The sequence below is a fragment of the Sabethes cyaneus genome, chromosome 1, assembly GCF_943734655.1.
Source record: "Sabethes cyaneus chromosome 1, idSabCyanKW18_F2, whole genome shotgun sequence".
Lineage (NCBI taxonomy): Eukaryota > Metazoa > Arthropoda > Insecta > Diptera > Culicidae > Sabethes > Sabethes cyaneus.
This window is the reverse complement of record NC_071353.1, coordinates 14,469,683-14,488,249: the sequence shown is the minus strand read 5'-3', so window position 1 is coordinate 14,488,249 and position 18,567 is coordinate 14,469,683. Positions and strand designations below refer to the sequence as shown.

The 18,567-nt window shown below is 40.1% G+C and overlaps 1 protein-coding gene across 1 annotated transcript in view; it reads right to left on the bottom strand.

Annotated features, from left to right (window-relative positions):
- The window catches only part of LOC128732856 (uncharacterized), a 38,936-nt gene that overhangs the window by 3,666 nt on the left and 16,703 nt on the right, over positions 1 to 18,567 (bottom strand). Inside the window, exon 2 of the mRNA XM_053826273.1 lies at positions 12,663 to 12,792. Within this exon, the coding sequence (XP_053682248.1) occupies positions 12,663 to 12,792 (130 nt within the window). The remainder of the gene's footprint in view (positions 1 to 12,662; positions 12,793 to 18,567) is intronic.

The window sequence follows — 18,567 nt, the reverse complement described above, 5'->3', positions numbered from 1 at the left end:
GATCTTGGGCCACTCGTCGCCAATTTTTCAGGTGTCTCAACATTCGCAAATCGCTTTCGATCAAGTCGAGCTATCTTGCACGTTGGACCCCTCTGTTCCTCGTGCCGGTAGGGGTTCTTGAAGAGAACCATTTTCAGCTTTCGCCGGATGTACGAATGAAAACGATCTCTCCAGGCAGTGCTACAGGCCACTCTCCGCTTTCAGTTTGCACTCCATCAAATATCGTTCGCAGCATCTTCAACTTGAACACAGCAAGGGCGCGTATGTCTTCCGTAAGTAGCGTCACAGCTACAATTCGGTTAAGAAACTGGTAGTTCGTGAGTGTTTTGTACATTATCAGCTTCGTGCGGCGATGTATATTTGGTCTTCGACGCATTCATTTTTAGCCCAAATCTCTTATCTACGACTATAGTATGGCGAAGAACAATGTTGCAAATCGAGCGAGAAGCCAACGTTGTCTACTCTCACGCGAGTGAGTATGAGGAGCACAGCATTCAACTGTTACGCCGCACATGCAAGCGTAAAACAAACAGCCACCGTTGTTGTGCGCAGACATTCTGCTACCTACACACTCGCGCACGCACATCCTCACATCGTCTTCCTACATAGCTTATTCACGAGTCAATTAACTCCTGAGCAATCAGCTCTTGAGGCATGGTGGCGTACTGGGATACAGGTTTTGCATTACTTTTTCTTTTCTTCTTCATTCTCGCCTTCGATTGTACTCACGGGCGGGAACGCAAATCCTCGCAAGTAATCGGTTACAGCAGCTCGGGCTGCAACGAGGAACGAGACCGACGACTGCAGCTGTTAGCTAAACACACACTTGCAAAAACACGTCGAAATGCATGAATAAATTTGAGCGAGAGTCCGAAAGGGACACTTATGCCGGCGCGTTCGTTAGAATGAGTGCGTGTGTGTGATAAAATTAGACTATTTTTTCGCGGTAAACCATCTAATCAAGCCCGTGGTTTACGATCTGCTCTGCCCGATCCGCCGCGACCAATGGGTGCGAAAAGGCCAGTGTGGCCAACAAAAGGGTTTTCCACGAAACAGTACTCCGCGGCATGGTCTTCGGCGAATTGTTGTACAACCTTCCTGGCTAGGACAACATAGAAAGAAAACTTATCCAACTTAATTCTACTATGTATATTTTATGGTGTCTGAAATTCTTTGATTTTCTCCAGCATAACACAGAGAGTCGAGATAATTTCTTTATTTTACAATTCGTCTCACTTATCAATTTTAATGAATTAAGCTAAAATAAACTAGAGCTTGTAATCATTCGGTTGAATTTATGCAAAGGTTCACCAAATTCAAAGTATTGTTCAACTCGATTAAAAGTTCTAGTACACGATGCAATCGGTTCAATGCGGCCAAATTCTGGCGGTGAAAGCGGTGAGGATCATCTCAAGGTCCTTTGTACTGCACGAAAATTCATTAACGAAAGTAGGTAATTGGGGTGAATCAATCCCGCCGTGTAACAGTTTTACCATAAACAAATCTTGTTGAATTTTGCGTCGACGTTCTAATTTATCTAACCAAGCAAGCGACAGCGATCTGAATACGGAGGTAAATTTTCCGGGTTGCGCCAAGGGCCTATCATATGAAACTCCTCTGCACTCGTTCAATTCGGAGGTTACAATAGAGTTGACACGGAATCCGAATTAGGCACGCATTTTCTAGAATGGGACGAACTAAAGCGCAACACAGTGCTTTAAGGCAGTGCAGGTCCTTGAAATCTCGTCCAATTTTTGCAATAAATCTCAACTAGCGAGTTACTTTTAAGATTATTGTTCTACGGTGAGCCAGGGATGGTTCGATCACTTTGACTCAATTTTGATTCATTTGACAGTACCACCTCAGCCGAACCAAATATGACAATGTAATATATGGAATATTTATAGAACTAGTTCTAATCTACAATTTCTCTGAACAAAGTTTTGCTGTATCTTTTGTAGTTACGGTGCTACAACGCTAGTAACTCATCAGTGACTAAGTGAACGTTCATTTAATCACTAATAAGATACTAGCATTGTAGTGCCGTAGCTGCGAAAGATACAGCAAAACAATATTCAGCAAAATTATAGAGAATAACCTGTTCTATAAATGTTCCATATTTAACTTTGTTATTTTTGGCCCCGTTAAGACGGCACTGTAAAATGAATCAAAATTGATTCAAAGTGATCGAACCATCCCTGACGGTGACGATCGAAAGTTAGTTTCGGATCGAGATCACATCAAGGTCATTTACGTACTCAACCCTTTCCAGTAACTGGTTGTCAATTTTGTAGTCGAAAACTATTGACGATGATTCGGTGGAACGTCACAACCTCGCATTTAGAGACGCTGACAGTCAAGTATGTATCGTATCCAAGAGAAGTTGAAGGCAATGACCATCCTCGATGTAACGAATCGTCAAAGAAATCGTCAAAGAGAGAAATGACATAAATTTTTCGGAGTATCAAAAAACTAATTTCATTTCAAAATTTATATTCATTCAACCACTCTGTGTTTTCAACTAAAAAGCTTTGAGTATTAAACGCCTTTAAGACTTGACGGCTGAGTACAGGACAATTACGGGGCTAGTGCAACGATCCCACTGACTCTAACAGCACCGGCCAGCCGAGATTCGTACACACGACGACTGGCTTGTTAGACCAGTCGTTGTAGTATGTAGTTCCGACTGAAAGTTGGAAAATTAGGAATTTTATATTAGGAAAAAAGACGTTATTTTGATTCCAATTTGGGGGCTATATTGCGACGTCTATCGGAAAGCATAAACGCAACGCAAGCAAGCACTCAATTCCGGAGCAAAAACACGATTCGTCTGCCCTTTTTCTCCGCACGCTATGCACTCGATCCCACTTTTACGTTTGTTTCCCACCACGCTCCGGTGATCTACTGAGAAGCGTTCAGCTTTCAGTGTTCACGATTCGATTTGCAATGAACACACACCTGTATTGGCTCAACCAACACGTGTATTGCCATGTATCGGAGCAACCGATTCGATTCACCACAACTATTGCCACTAACTTGCGCAGGTTTGAAGATACACGCTAAAATATGATATTCTGCATAAAAGATTATGATCGTTTACACTTTACACTTTACCGACATGCGAAAACACGAGTAAATAAACCGGGCCCGCCGCACGCATAACCGATTCCAGTTTTGGGCAGGTTCGTCACAGAAAATGTGACACAGCGTAAATGAATAAAGCACGAGAAAATAAAAATCAATCCATCAATCAAACTAACCCGCCGGGCATCGGATGATGACGTTCGTTTTGTTTCAACCGTTACCACGATCGATCCTCACACACCGGCTTATGACGACCCGACGACGCGACGGGACCTAGGGGGTCGGTAATCGGCACGGCTGGCAGTTCGTTTCGTAATCAACGCGTTTTACTACCCTTTTTCGGGACACAAGTATGTATGTGCCACCGATGCGATGATGCTGATTTCGCCTGTCGGTCTCGGTGGCATAATTGGATTTACGACTTTCTCTTCGATTCATAAGAAGAAACTTGCAAACTGCGAAACGCCCGCAGGGCCCTATCCTCGAGTGTTTTCTTTTCTTGTTTGAAGGCGATTATAATTGTCGGTAAGTTGAAACGATTTGGAAGCACTTGGGAAGCGTACAGCTGGTGCCAAAATTGAGCGTACACCCAAAATTATTACGTAAGAGGTGAAAATATTGTGACACGATAATCGGTTTAATGTTGTTTGATAGCTCATTCATTGACTGAATAATTTAGTAACGAAGCATACAGATGGCGCTGGTAATAACAAACCATCATGATTGTACGTATATAAATTCAACATTCGGATAATATGAGTCAAAATTTATTCGCATTTGTTAATAGTTAAGATCATATCCAAATGGAGAAAAGAAATTATGAGCAGATTATTTTGAAATATAATTTGTTTACTCGCCAACCCATCATGTGACACCTGGAGACACTATAGACTTGAAAGACAAGCAAAATGGAAGTCATGTAATGACGTAGAGCAATGACAAGCACTGGCGTACTCAGGCTGGAGCACACCGGGACACGTGTTCCACCTTCTCTGTCAACTGTCAAATTTAATGCAAAACCGAATAATTTTTGAAACTCAGAAGTCCACAGGTCGGCCACTATTTTTGCGATGGGAAAATAAATTGCGTAAAAATAGTTCCAGTTTCAAGTCCAGTTAATATAAATACTTTCCAAACTTTTTTTTTCAAGCCTATATTAAGCTCAATTTGCAATTCAAATACAATTCTAATTTCATGCCCAATTTCAACACCGATGTCAGGTCCAATTTTAAGTCTAATTTCAAGTCCAATTCCAAATACAATTTCAATTGCAATTTAAATCCAATTTATATCTAATTCAATTTAAGTTTTTATTCAAGTCTAATATCTTATCCATTGCTAAGTCTGACTTCAACTTTAATTTTATGTCCAAGTTAATTTTAAGTCTAATTTCAATTTAAAACCAATAGAAGTTCACTTTGCAATGTTGCCAATCGAGCGAGAAGTCAACGTTGCCTCAACATGCGAGTGAGTATGTCAATATTAATCAATGTAAATCAATGTTGCTCACACGCGAGTGAGTATGAAAAGCACAGCATTGAACGCGTACGCCGCACACGCAAGCATGAAACAAACAACCACCCTCGCTGTGTGCAGACATTCTTCTACCTACACACTCGCGTTCACACATTCCTCACATCGTTTTACTGCATGGCTTATTCCCGAGGAAAATATCTCTTGAGCCTTTCTGTTCCGTTTTTTCGTTCTGCTTCCTTCTTTTTCTGAAGAGCAGTAGGAGATAAAGCACTGAAAAACTGTCGATTTCCTTGAATATTTTCCTGACCCAAAAATTCATATCTCATGAATAAAACAACGTAGAGCAAAGCGTTTCTTATGATCATGAAAGAAAATTTTCTTAGCAAATTCGCAGATGGATTACCGATGGATCTAGAGAAGAGAACAGAGAAACGTAAGAGAAAAACCCGATTTAATCCACCTAGTGGTGAAAGGAACCTTTGTTATACGGTCTTACTTGCTATTTGAGATAGAAATCGACACGTCTTCGGAACATAATTCATCTATTGGTTAACGTTACGTAGTTCGTTGGTTTTCATAAAATTGTTGGAAATTGAATAAGTGTTCACAATTTGAACAAAATAGCAGCACTTATAAATTTTGATAGATCCTTTTTTCAAGAAATTACTGAGTAAGGGTAAGTTGGTTGTTACTAATTTGAGTAAGTGCAAGTAAAAGCAAGTTGTAAGAGGAAATATTATTATTTAACATATACATTGCCTAGTATAGGTCTAGTTTGTAGGTTTTAGAACTATGCATAAATTCCTGTAATGCCATTCTTTTTGATTGACATTAATAAAGTTTTCTTAAATAAATTTTATCAATTTTTATTAACCTTCGGTTACTCACGCTGTTGCGTTTTGTACAACACGTGTAGGTTTTTGAATGCCATATTGTTATAAAGTTACAAATCGCTGTTTAACTAACGTATATTCTTCAATTAACTTGTTATGAGGAAAATGTCATAATTATTCAATGCATTAATGCTTTAAATTGTTGGGAAAATAGATCAGCATAAACTGACATCACAGAAACGAAGCAATCAGCATGTGAAGTGTACCGCAATTGATCCCAACTGGAATTTTCTCTCGTTTCTTCTTATGGAAAAATGGTGTCTGTATGCAGCAAAACTATCAGCAAATGTAAAATGTTTAAAATTTATCTGTTGGTAGTTGAGTAATTTGGAGTCAAAATTAAGGTATTTTTTATAATAAAAGTTCTACAGTACCTAAACAAACAAACATAGAGGTACACTATATTCAGCAAAGTTGTGTATTTTTACTATTTGTACAATTTTATAATACATGAAGTCATGAAGTCATACAACAATTACAAAAAGAGCTAAAATATAAAATACTGATTTTACAAATTCATAAACAATAAATAAGATTTTCTATCTTCGCTGAATAGATAGAAGGTTACTGTGTTCAACAAAATTTCTTGTAATAATATGTTCTAAAACTTTGCAGAACACATCAATGTGTTATATTGAAACTGAAGAAAAATATTTTTTTTATTTCACTTTTAGGGGGATTAATCAAAATTTAAATTGCACCAGATGATAGAACTTTGAATTTCAAGAAATTCTTCCGAAGGTTTCATAAACCTAAAACCAAGTTTTCTCAGTCAAAACTCTAGTGCGCATGTCTTTTTGGCTTTGGGCCATTGTGCGCGCGAGTAACCGTATTACAAAAGTTGGCGCGAGTGTTGGAGGGTTAATATCTTTTGATCGGCAAAACCGATTCTTCTGAAATTTGGCAGATATATTTGCAGCATTAAAATCTCTAATTTGATGCCAAAATAATTCAAACTAGATAAACTATCTTAGCTGAAATCGTTATAAATTATTGTAAATTTTAATGTGTTGTTTTCAATTGCTCATAACTTTCAAATTAAACGTCCAATCAAAAAACAAATCAATAGTGATCTATTAGGCTATGTTACCTTTCAAATGAGACTAAAAGCGCCTGAATCGGTTTAGCCATCTCTAAGAAACAGGCGATAATTATTACCTTGTCAAAACAGGTTTTTTAAGCATAACTTTTAAACTACTCGTTTGTTTTCAATAAAATTTATCCGAAAAATTTAGCCTTAACAAGAGCTTTAATTCGATACTAAGATCGTTGAAATCGGTCGATTGGTTCCGGAGAAAATCGTGTCACGTAATTTTCACATTTTTGCTTATAACTTTCAAACGAAAAGTCGGACCATGAAACAATTCAATAGTGATGTACTAGGCAATAATACCTTTCAAACAAAAGTAATAGCGAACAAATCCGTTCAGCCATCTTCGAGAAACAGGCGATAGAAAAGTTGCGCCCCGCACATACATCACACATACACACACACACACACACACACAGACATTGCTCAGTTCGTCGAACCCTGTCGATTGGTATATGTGGCTCGGCCCTCCGGGCCTCGGATCAATTTCGTGTTTTTCGACCAATTCCTAAACCTTTGTCATAGTATAACAAAGGTAAAAAAAATAAACTGGCATGAAAAAAGACAAACGAAAGAAAAAAACATGACAATGGGAGCAGAAACGGGACAAAAAAAAGAGAAAAAAAAGTGGATAAGAAGCGAACGGGAGAGAAAAAGAGGGAAATGAAAAAAATGTCGAACGGAAAAAAGGAGAAGTATGAGAGAAAAGAATGAAAAACCATGAAGATAACGAGAAAGAAAATGAAGATAAACTGGGCAGAAAAGGGAAAAACGCGATAGAAAAGGAGGAAATGAAAAGGAGAAAATGCAGGAGCAGAAAAAGAAAAAATAAATAAAAGCCAAAAGTAATAAAACGGAAAAGGAAAACACAGAACGCGATAGAAAACGGAGAAAGCAGGACATAATAAGAGGAAGAATGGAACAGATGAAAATAAAAATCGGGATACAAAAGGAGTTAAAAACGAAAAAAGATGAAAACCGAGATCAAAAATAAATAAAAAAAAAGAAGGGGAAATGGAACGAGAAACGGACCTGAAGCCAGCGAAAACAGAAGGAAAAAGACGATAAACGAAAGAGAGGAAAAGCAGGACACACGAAAAGCGCAAATAACGGCACAAGAAAACAAGCGAGAGGGAACAGAGAAAGTGTTTCCTCAGCAAAGGTGTCCAACAGCGCTTGCAATCGGTAGCAATCAGCGATAGATTTCACAACGAGGTAGATCTTTAGATCGTCGGCATATACCAGTGTGCATCCGGAACCAAGCAGAATGGTAATGTCGTTAAAGTACAACGCGAATAGCAAAGGCCCCAGATTACTGTCTTGCGGTACACCAGAAGTATTACAGAATGCACGTGAAACTGTGGAATCCAGCTTGACACGTAAAGTACAGTCTGTTAAATATGAGCTCAACCATGAAGTCAATCTATTAGATACACCGAGTTTAGAGAGCTTGTGCAAGAGTATTCGATGATCTATTGTGTCGAAAGCGGTCTTAATACACAGCGTCAATTTGAGTTCCAGCTTCTATCTGTGAGATGCAGCTACTCAAGTTCGTCGCCACCGAACGACCAGGCATAAAACCATGCTGCTCGACTGATATATAGTTTTTGGTGCTGTTCAGAATTATACCACTTACAATGATTTCAAAGAGCTTTGATCCAGCAGAAAGACTGGTAATGCCTCTGTAGTTCCTTACATCTCGCTTTTCTCCTTTTTTAAATACGGGAAACATATGGGACGGTTTCCACAGCGGTGAAAACTTCCGTTGCTCAAACGATTTGGTGAAAATTCGACTGAGAGGCACGGCAAGAGCAGTAGCACAGCGACAGAAAATAATAGCCGGAACACCATCGGGACCAGGCGAGTAGGAGCTCTTCAATTTCTTTGCACCAGAAATGACCATGTCGGGATTGATGTCAAAAATGTCCAGATCAACAGCACCATCGGGGACACGTGACGCAGCTATTTCAGCATCAGACTGCGTGGTACATCCACTGACGAACACAGAAAAAAAAGATCAGCATACAATTCGCAAGATTCAGTAACAGTTGATGATTCCGTTCCGCCCACGAACATACTAGAGGGAATAGAAGATCCTTTCCTCTTAGAGTTTACGAATGTCCAAAAGCTTTTTGGACTAGTTCGCAATCTGAATTGCGTCCGCAGTACGTGTGATTTGTAGAGTGAACTATTTAGCCTACGATATGCATCGCTAGCAAATTTGAAAGCGCGTTTATTCTGCGGTGTCCGTTGCTTACGAAGTAGTCTCTGCTTTGTGTTTCGATGCCGTTTCAATCTGTGCAACTCACTATTACTCCGGACAGGTTTTGAAGGAGGTCTAATTCTGGAAAGATTCTCATTCAGCCAGGTGCAAATAGCATCGCAAAACCGCAATGCCATATCATCCACATCGATCTCGTCTAATAAAGCAGCCCAATCCAGAGACAAAAGGTGGTTCACAAGAACATCAAAGTTAATACGGCGATAGTTCAGAGGCGCAATTTCGAAAATGACAGCTGGAACTTCAACGGCGCATGCCAGTATCGGCAAGAATAAATCCAATGGAGGATGGAGAAGATCACCAGGAAGTAGCGGAGAAACAGCCCGACGCACAAGAGATGGCTGTTCAGGAAAGCAGTAAACGAGGTCCAGTGTTCGTCCGAGATTATTACGCAGTGAATTAACTTGTTTCAAGTTTAGGAATTCAAATCCATCGACCACAGTAGCGCTAGCAGCAGGAAGCGGGAGAGAATTGGTGTTATTGTACTCCATCCTCTCCATTAACCCATTATGACCCGGGTATACCTAAATTTGGACCAGATGAAACTCTGTAATCTATTATACTATGGCTCGAATGTGTCGGGAAACGCAAACTCGTCATTTGGAATGCTTTCAAGGCCAAAATATCGCAGGTAAAATATTTCATAGGCTCAGTTTCAAACAAACAAATTACAAAGTTGTTTACAGATTTCCTATCGAATTTTGTGATAGACTTTACATATAAATACCAATTTACATGTCAGGTAATGTTTCGTCACTAAATGTAGACTTTTTCACGCGTTTTGGAGACAAAGTTTTTTTCGCTATTTTTTCAACTTTTTTCCGGCATTTATCACAACTTTGCACTGTTGAAAATACAGATGAAATGACAAAAACTTACAGATTATCTCACACACACATTAGATTGATGTCTTATCTCTCTTGTAGTAATATATTAACAATGCTAACTATTGAAATTCAGCAGTAAACAGGTTTGGAAGACGAGATATGATATATCATACGCTAGGACATAATGGGATAAACCAAGAAATTTGCGGTTGGTTATAATCACCACAAATGAGAATTCTTTCTTCTGAAGACCCCTTGTCACGTAATTCACGGATTGAGAGAATATGCTCATCGATAAACTTGACAACTTTACTTCTGTCAGGTGGGATGTAAACTGCAGCAAGCAAAAACTTCATTCCTTTGATGACAGCAGAAACACAGACTTGTTCGCGACAATTTCCATGTCTTAAGTTGACCAGCGAACTAGGGTACTGTTGAGCGACGGCAATCAAAACGCCACCAAAACTACTTTTGTCACTATTCTTCGAGCTACGATCACAACGATACACGTTAGAGGCGGCTCCAAACAGCTGAAGAGAATCGATGCAGCCGTCCATGCCTATACATTATTCCTATGGCCAAGTCGCTTTTTAATTTGGATTGTGGACATAGTGAAGTCAATTTTTTTGTAATTTTAGTTATAAAGACGCATCATACTATTGACTGGTCCATTTTTCGCGTAATTTGTACTATGAGGATTAAGTAATTCGGCCAGATTGGATCATTTTTTGTGTAATTAGTGATCAACTGGAACAAGTGGCTTGTTATCATAAACTGCAGCTGAAATTTAAACGTTTTCGGAAACACTTTTCGTTGCCGCAGTAAATTTTGAAAGGGGATCGCCAACGCAATGTTAAGAAGAATAAGAAACCACGCGTCACGCCCTGCCCTAGAATCAAATGAATCAAAATTGAGTCAAAGTGATCGGACCATCCCTGATTGCAATATTCCAGAACAGGTCTAATAAATGTAATGTATTAAAGTTTTATTGTGTACGAATCTTTGAAATTATGACTGACGCATTTAATAAAGCCCAGCATATTATAATGTGCCAGTGAATGCCAGTTCAGAGTCTAAGATTATTCCCAGATCCCTTACAGTTTTACGTTTTGGTACAATATGGTTTTCTAAGTATATGTCAATAGAGGGAATTTAAATTTCCCTGCTAAATGCTATTAAGTTATATAATTTTTACATGTTCAGCAGATAAAAACACAACTAATTAATGCTTTCTAGTAAAACACTTGTGGTGCCGGTTTAACCCGCAGTACTCTTACGTACAATAACGTTTGATTTAGTATCATGAATCAGCTGACTAGTAAAGCTCTTCCAACCATGTACAAAATATGTGGGTAGCTATTCACAGATCGTGCTCGATCATCCGGTGACTCGATCAGTCGGAATCTTTCCTTTCTTTTGCTCCGGATAATCGAGTTTGTTTTTGTAATTTTCACAAAAAAAAATCACTACAGATATGTAAGATTCGGTAATTCTAAGCGAAAAAACAGACTCCGTCCTGTATATTGTTATTAGTCAAGTGAGTAAATATTGCGAATGGAGAAAACAGCAAAGTAGCAAAGCAAAGTCATTTGTACTTAAAAATAAATTACAAAGCAATAGAAAATAGTTTGGCTTAACTTCCCCTTAACTTTTTAGTGTAGGTACCCTCAATTTTGAGATTGACTGTAGACACCAAATCAATATTAATTTTTGTTTTGGGAAGATGCTTCCGTTCGACGTGATCAAAAACAAACGATGTGAACTTTAACTGCGTGGGAATCACAAACAATATCTGAAACTGAAAAGGCATTGAAATCTATTTAGCCGAAAATTATAAATCATGGCTCAGTTCCGATTCCGTACCGGAAAAGGGTCGATTTGCGTTATTTTTCTTTGGTCCGGCTTTTGCTTATTCAGTCGCTCGTGTGACTCGAATGGAGCGGTTCAGAATTTTGCTGTTTTCTTTTCGATTTCTTTCCGGTTGAGAAGTGGAACTACGCTGAATTGTGTAGTCTATTTATGGCCATAGACTAAACATGGCGATGACCTTGGAAGGTGTGAGATGCCGGAATGCATAGAGGTGTTAAGTTATGTCTACCCTCGCCTGGGCATTTACAACGGAGTGAAGAATTCTAATATTTCATCTCTTGTATAGACCACAAATATTGCTATTCCATTTTTCAGGTTAAAAACAATTTGAACAAAAATCAGCCTTCAGCTAAAAAATAGCTATAAATCATTGCTAAACAGTGCTTTCTTTCCAACCGAAACCAAGTCAACGGCACGGCCTACTCACCGGCGCGGCGCGCAACGGCCGACCGGCGGGCGCGACTTTGGCTCGATACGTCAACATTCCTTCAACCCGCAAGCTTGTGCTAGGCAGACCATAAAGCGATGGTTTTCGAAAACTCATCATTCCCATGGTTTCGACGGTTCGTTTAGTGATGCGTTTTTTTTATGAAAATTTCTCCGCTCTAGCTTCATTAACACATTCGGGCCTAGACGAATGGAAAAAAAACTTGCGAACGCGATAAACAGCCAAGTTTCGCCAAACCGGCACTAAAAAGCAGCAGCAGCAGCAGGCCGCTGCTGCTGCTATGCTATGCTAGTTGGGGGGCGACTAAACACGCTGCACGGTCGCGTCGCAACCGTTGTGATTTCCCAAACTGGCACATATCATCCGAGAGCATTAGCAGCATTTGGACACGTTTTAAACTACGGTGCACACGTGAAAGGGAAAATAGTTGCTCGGTGAGTTTTGCGCCTCCAACCGAATGGCGTTCCGCCGGTTTTAAAATTTTACAACCATTTGGCTAATTGGAACTGTTTACCACTTGCAATTTCAACCGCGTGCGGTGAGGATTCCTCTCTGCTAGGATGCCAAAATAAAATAAAAACAGAGCGCGTTGAATGCAATTTCCGAAACTGTTTTCTTCGAAAATAGTCTTGAACGAGGTTTTAATTGCTTGAAAACACAGGGACATAATTCCCTTAGGGGCTCAAGTACTTACCAGATGACGCCGGAGGTTTCTCTTTCGGATAGCAGTACCGAAACAGACCACGTGTCCTAGTGTAGTAGATAAGCCTGTTGTTGAAGGCATCTGTGAGTGATGATGCATCTGGATGTTTGGCTATAAATGTCTGCAATTGAAAACAAAGGGAAAACAGAGCAAAAATGCTGCGATTAGTGATGATGATACACGGTGTCTCTATTATTATTATGATAGACAACCACCAACAATCTGACTTGGTTAGCAGCAGCACACGAGTTAATGTCATACATTTGCACGATATCAAACCAGCATCAGGCCAAGCAATTTTCAATTTTAGCACTAAGCACCAGTGCTGGCGACAGGAAAGAGAGTTTACTTTTGCCAAGAGCCGTTGTTCGGGTCTTCGACATCGCAAACGCTATGGATAAATTATTGTACGACGAAGCCTAGTCGAAGGCTGTGCAGTCAGTGACAGTGAAAGTCGGATTCACTTTCATTAATATTGATGGAGGTGCGAGTTTCGGTTAGTGAACTATCAACACACCACCACCAGGCAGAAAAAAAATGTGCCATGCTTGATAGCCACTAATTAATCCTCAGCTTGAGATTAATGATTTTCTAAGGTAATAAACGTTGTTACTCTCATTTGACTGTAGAAAGATTACCACTCTGACTGTTATCAACTCATAATTATCAGAGATCGTGTGAAGATATTATCCTATTTTTAGCTCTAGCTTATTAGCTGTCAATCCTAGACATTAATTATGCATTGTAGTTTTGAAACCGGTACTTTCGACTCGTGAATAAATGCATATAAATTCGAAGATTTTCAATCTTTGCCGAATGTCAAATCATTCATGCATATGAACATTTCCGCATTCCGTTAATTCAGTTTTTTTACTAGGAATATTAACCAGCTTCAAATTAAAAGAAGTAATACTAGCGTTGACAGAAATGAGTTTATCATTTTAAACGACTTTCTACTTTTTTGTGTGAATTTATGTCACTGCAACCGAAACTATCCCATATGGAATTTCCTAGGCTCGAATTAAATGCATCATCCACCACTGGTCCAAAACTTACATTTAGCTTTTTTTACTCTGTAACCCAATCCTTCACCAGCTGTCTTCAACAAACGAAGACTAACGGTATCCTAACGGTTGGACTTCTAGTGTATTACCAGAACGTTCGTGGACTTTATGGTGAAATTTTCAATTTTCTTTATTCGACCATCGAAAGTTGTTTTTTGCTTATTTTTGTTTTTAACTTATTATCGTGTCGAATGAACTACGATTTTAGAGTTACTCCTATATCACAACTTGAATAGCTTAGAAAAACTATCTAACCAAGTATCGACGAACATGGAATAAGTTGACCATGATCCTAAAGAGGAAAAAGGGCCAGAAGGAGGACAGAGATCGTGAAGAGCTAGAACAACTACGGGCTCGTGAGACGCGTACGTTCTATGAGAAGATGAATCAATCTCGTAAAGGACACACACCGAAACTTGATACATATTTAGAGACGAGGTCACAAACAAACGCGAGGTGGTCGACAGGTGGAAGCATTTTTTCGGTGAGTATCTCAACGGCGGTATAACGGAAGGCGACGCAACGGAAGTTAACTTTCCGGCAGACTCTACAAAAATGTTCAAGACACGCTAGCAACGGCACTTCATTGGATAATATCAACAATTAGGTTGGAGGAAAAACAATCGGAGGACTGGTAGAACGCGGGAGAAAAAATCCTCCAGAAATGTCGGGAGTACAACGTGCCCAAGCATCATATTTTCGTGGATTTCAGGGCAGCATACGATGCAGTCGAACGCGAACAACTATGGCAGAACGAGTATGGTTTTACGGACAAATTGACGCGAGTGATCAAAGCTACCCTGCAGCGAGTGATGTGTTACGTACGTAAATATTACGGGGGCACTTTCGAGTCCCTCCGAATCGCGCAGAGGTTTGTAGCAAAAGGTTGGACTGGACTGTATGTTATTCAACATCACTATTGAAGGTGTGAGGCAGCAAGTGGGCATCGATTAGCTGCTGCTTGAAAGAGATGATGCATGAAAATGAACCTTCCTACCCGCAACTGCCCGTTGATCTGCCTGCTCAAGTACAAAAGCTAACTGAAATAGTTGAAGAATTGAATCAAAAATTCGACAATATAACTTATAAACCGCCGATTGTTGATTCTGTTATTTGTACCCCTACAAACTTATCAACTACACCAGCATGGCCGGTAAGAAATGCAAAACGCCGCCGTGCTGAACGTATCCCAGTTGATGTCCCATTCGATCGTGGTGCTAATAGCGTTGACCTGTGACTAGCAAGTGACCTTTCTGTGCCTACAGTAGCTACTGCTAGAGCTCAAAACTGTTTCTGGCTTTATTTGTCCGGTTTAAATCCAAAAATAACGGATAGTGATGTGCATAAAATTGTTTCGCGCTGCTTGAATGAAATCGAACCTGTTGCTGTTATTCGCCTTGCACAAAAACGAACTGGCACGGTTAATTTCTTATACGTGTCATATAAAATCGGATTGGATCCCGACGTGAAATCCATCGCACTTGACCCTGCTTCCAGCTGGATTGTTATTTAGAGAGTTCATAGTTCATATCATCCATTGACGGTGGGAGTCTGCGGGCTCCCACCAGAGGCGAGTATTACAATAGTCATCTTGCGCTTCCTCTGCCGTACCACTCATCTTTTCAGCATACCGATCGTAGTTCATCTAAAATATGGATATACCATCAGAACGTGCGCGGATTGATGATGCTTTCTTGGCGATCAACGACTGTAACTTCGACGTCATCATGTTTACTGAAACCGGGCTTGACGATAACATCCTTTCAGTGCAGTTATTTGGTAGTGGCTTCAACGTCTTTCGTTGCGAACGTAGTTCATCGAACAGTAATGAACGTTCCTTTGGTGGTGTTTTGATTGCCGTCGCACGACAACACACGAACTCGATCTTCGAAAGTGCACACGGTAGATGTCTGGAGCAGATTTGCGTACGAGCGGCTATCAACGGTTTGAAACTTTTAATGTGTGCTATATATATTCCACCGGACAAGAGTAATGATAAAGCTATCATCGATGCACACGTCGCTTCTGTTCGCGATTTTTGTGAGAGCTGCGGTGATCATTGTACTACATTAGTTTGCGGTGATTACAACCAACCCCGTATTGTTTGGTACTACAGCACAGGTTCTATTAGGCATAATTCCACGACATTCTCCACTGCGAGCGCCGCACTCATCGATGGCATGGGTTTCCTGAATTTGAACCAGGCTAATTTACACCGTAATCATCTTGGCGTGCTGGATTCAATATTTAATAAAACGGAAGCGAAACGCATGGTTGCGCAAGTTCGTCGTTAGAAATCTGCTGCAACAAAAAATGATTTTAAGCGTTCTAGCGATGAATACCGTAGGTTGAATTCCAGTCTTTACAAATCATATGTTTTGAGAATCCAAACAGATTTGCGCAGGAATCTGAAAGTTTTTTGGGATTTTGTAAATTCAAAACTAAAATGCCGCTCAACTACTACTGAGGTGTACCTCGGTGATGAGGAATCATGCTCGGGATCTGCTGCGTGTGAGCTTTTCGCAAGGTTTTTTTCCTCGGTATTCGCCGCTAAGCCTTCTTGAGATGATAGTGCTTTGCGTGCTGCTGAAAACGTTCCTGCTGACCTTACTGATCTTGATATTTGCGAAATTACACCATTTATGATGTGCGAAAAAATAGAAATGTTCGTATTCGGCTGGGATTCCGGCTGTTATTTCGTGTCGTTGCATTGAAACTCTAGCTGCTCCTCTCTGCTGCATTTTCAACAAATCGTTTATGCAGGGCAAATTTCCGAATACCTGGAAATATTCATATATGTTTCCGATATTCAAGAGTGGTGACCGTCGGAATGTAAAGAATTACCGTGGTATAACTAACTTATCGGCTGCATCCAAATTATTTGAAATAGTTGTTAGCACAGTTATTATGAGTGCCACTAAGAACTGCATAGATCCCGATCAGCATGGATTTGTACCTGGTCGTTCCGTGACTACAAACCTTTTGGATTTCGTGTTAAACTGTATTTTGGAAACCGAATGTAAAGCACAATTTGACGTAATATACACAGATTTGAAAGCAGTATTTGACTGAATTGATCACCTTACACTGCTAACCAAAATTTTGCGCTTGGGTGCTACTTAGCGCTTTGACACTTTAGCCATCATTCCTGTGTGATAGAGTTTTACAAGTCAAGCTTGGATCGGATTTATCGGATTTACAAACGAATCATGTGTACCGCAGGGTAGCATTCTTGACCCACTTCTTTTTATTATATTTTTCAATGACGCTGCTCATGCTATAGACAATGGATGTCGACTTGTTTACGCCGATGACTTCAAAATCTGCTTGACGATTCGTAGCTGTACCTTAGGCGAGTTAAATTTACGACGTGGTGTAAACTGAATTCCTTGCTTATAAGCACTGCTAAGTATGAAGTAATTACTTTTTACCGAACTCAAACGCCGATTTTCTTCGAGTATGCTATTAATGGGCAAGCGCTAAAGAGAGTGGATCACGTTAATAGCCATGGCGTTATTCTTGGCAAAAAGCTGACGTTCAACAAGCACAATTAGGGTTCATCGCTAGAAAAGGACGGGACTTCAAGGATCCTCATTGCCTGAAAGCCTTATACTGCTCTCTTGTACGTCCGATACTGGAAAATGTATGTCTGGTTTGGACCCCGCACCAGTTCGATTGGAACTTGCGGATTGAGCGTGTGCAGAGAAGATTCGTTCGTTTAGCTTTGAGGGATTTACCCTGGCTAGATCCTGCCAACCTGCCCTCTTAGCCGGGTCGTTGCCGCTTAATTGGATTGAACACACTTGAACGAGGCCGCAAATTACAACAGGCCTTACTCGTGGCGAAAGTGCTTAACGGTGAAATGGACTCCCCAAAACTGCTGTCTATGATGAACTTCCGTGCATCACAACGAGTGCTGCGACCATCCTCGATGCTTGTAAACCAGTTTCACCGGACGAACTTCGGTTATTTTGAACCAACAGCGTTTTGTGTGAGAATTTTTAATAGTGTTGAACATCTCTTCGTATTTGGCGAACCCATTTATATGTTTAAAAATAGATTATCTAGAAGTAATTCATTTTAGTCGCTTCATTAAGACTGTCAGATGATGTACAATAAATAAACAGAAACGAGAGGAACAATCTTCAGCAAGAGTAGCCAACTACTAACCTTTGCAGATGACCTCGACATTATTATTAAAAACCTTGGGACTGCAGGAGGCAATCTACGCCAGACCAGAAACGGAAGCTAGAATGATCGAGTTACAAATCAATGCGTCGGAAACCAAATATATGGTAGAAAGAGGCTCCACAGAAAACAACTGGTACCTCCCACGGACAGTGACCGTTGACGACGATAAACTGGAAGTGGTTGATGACAATAATACGAGTGAGGAGATCCATAAGCCCAAGCGTAACTACTTTGATCACAAATTTCGTGTTCTTGATTCTATACGCTCTGATTGGAATTCCAGAGAAACCAATTTTCGCTCAGGATCACTAGTTTTCTACACAGATGGATCAAGACAAAATAACATTGTAGGTGCTGGTATAACAGGCCCAGGGATTAACGTTTCAGTCTCAATGGGAAAATATCCCACCGTATTTCAAGTAGAAATATATGCAATACTAGACTGTGTATCAATCTGCTTAAAAAGAAATTGCAAAAATGCAAATATCTGTATTTTTTCACAGAGCCGGCGTTACAGCGCGCGAGGTCCTGTGCAGATTAAGCATCGAGGCCCATTTTTATCCAGCAATACCCCATAAGGGCGATGACAGTCTTAATGATCATCTTTAGGGCAGGCTTCGATTGTTGTGCACTGCTCACAC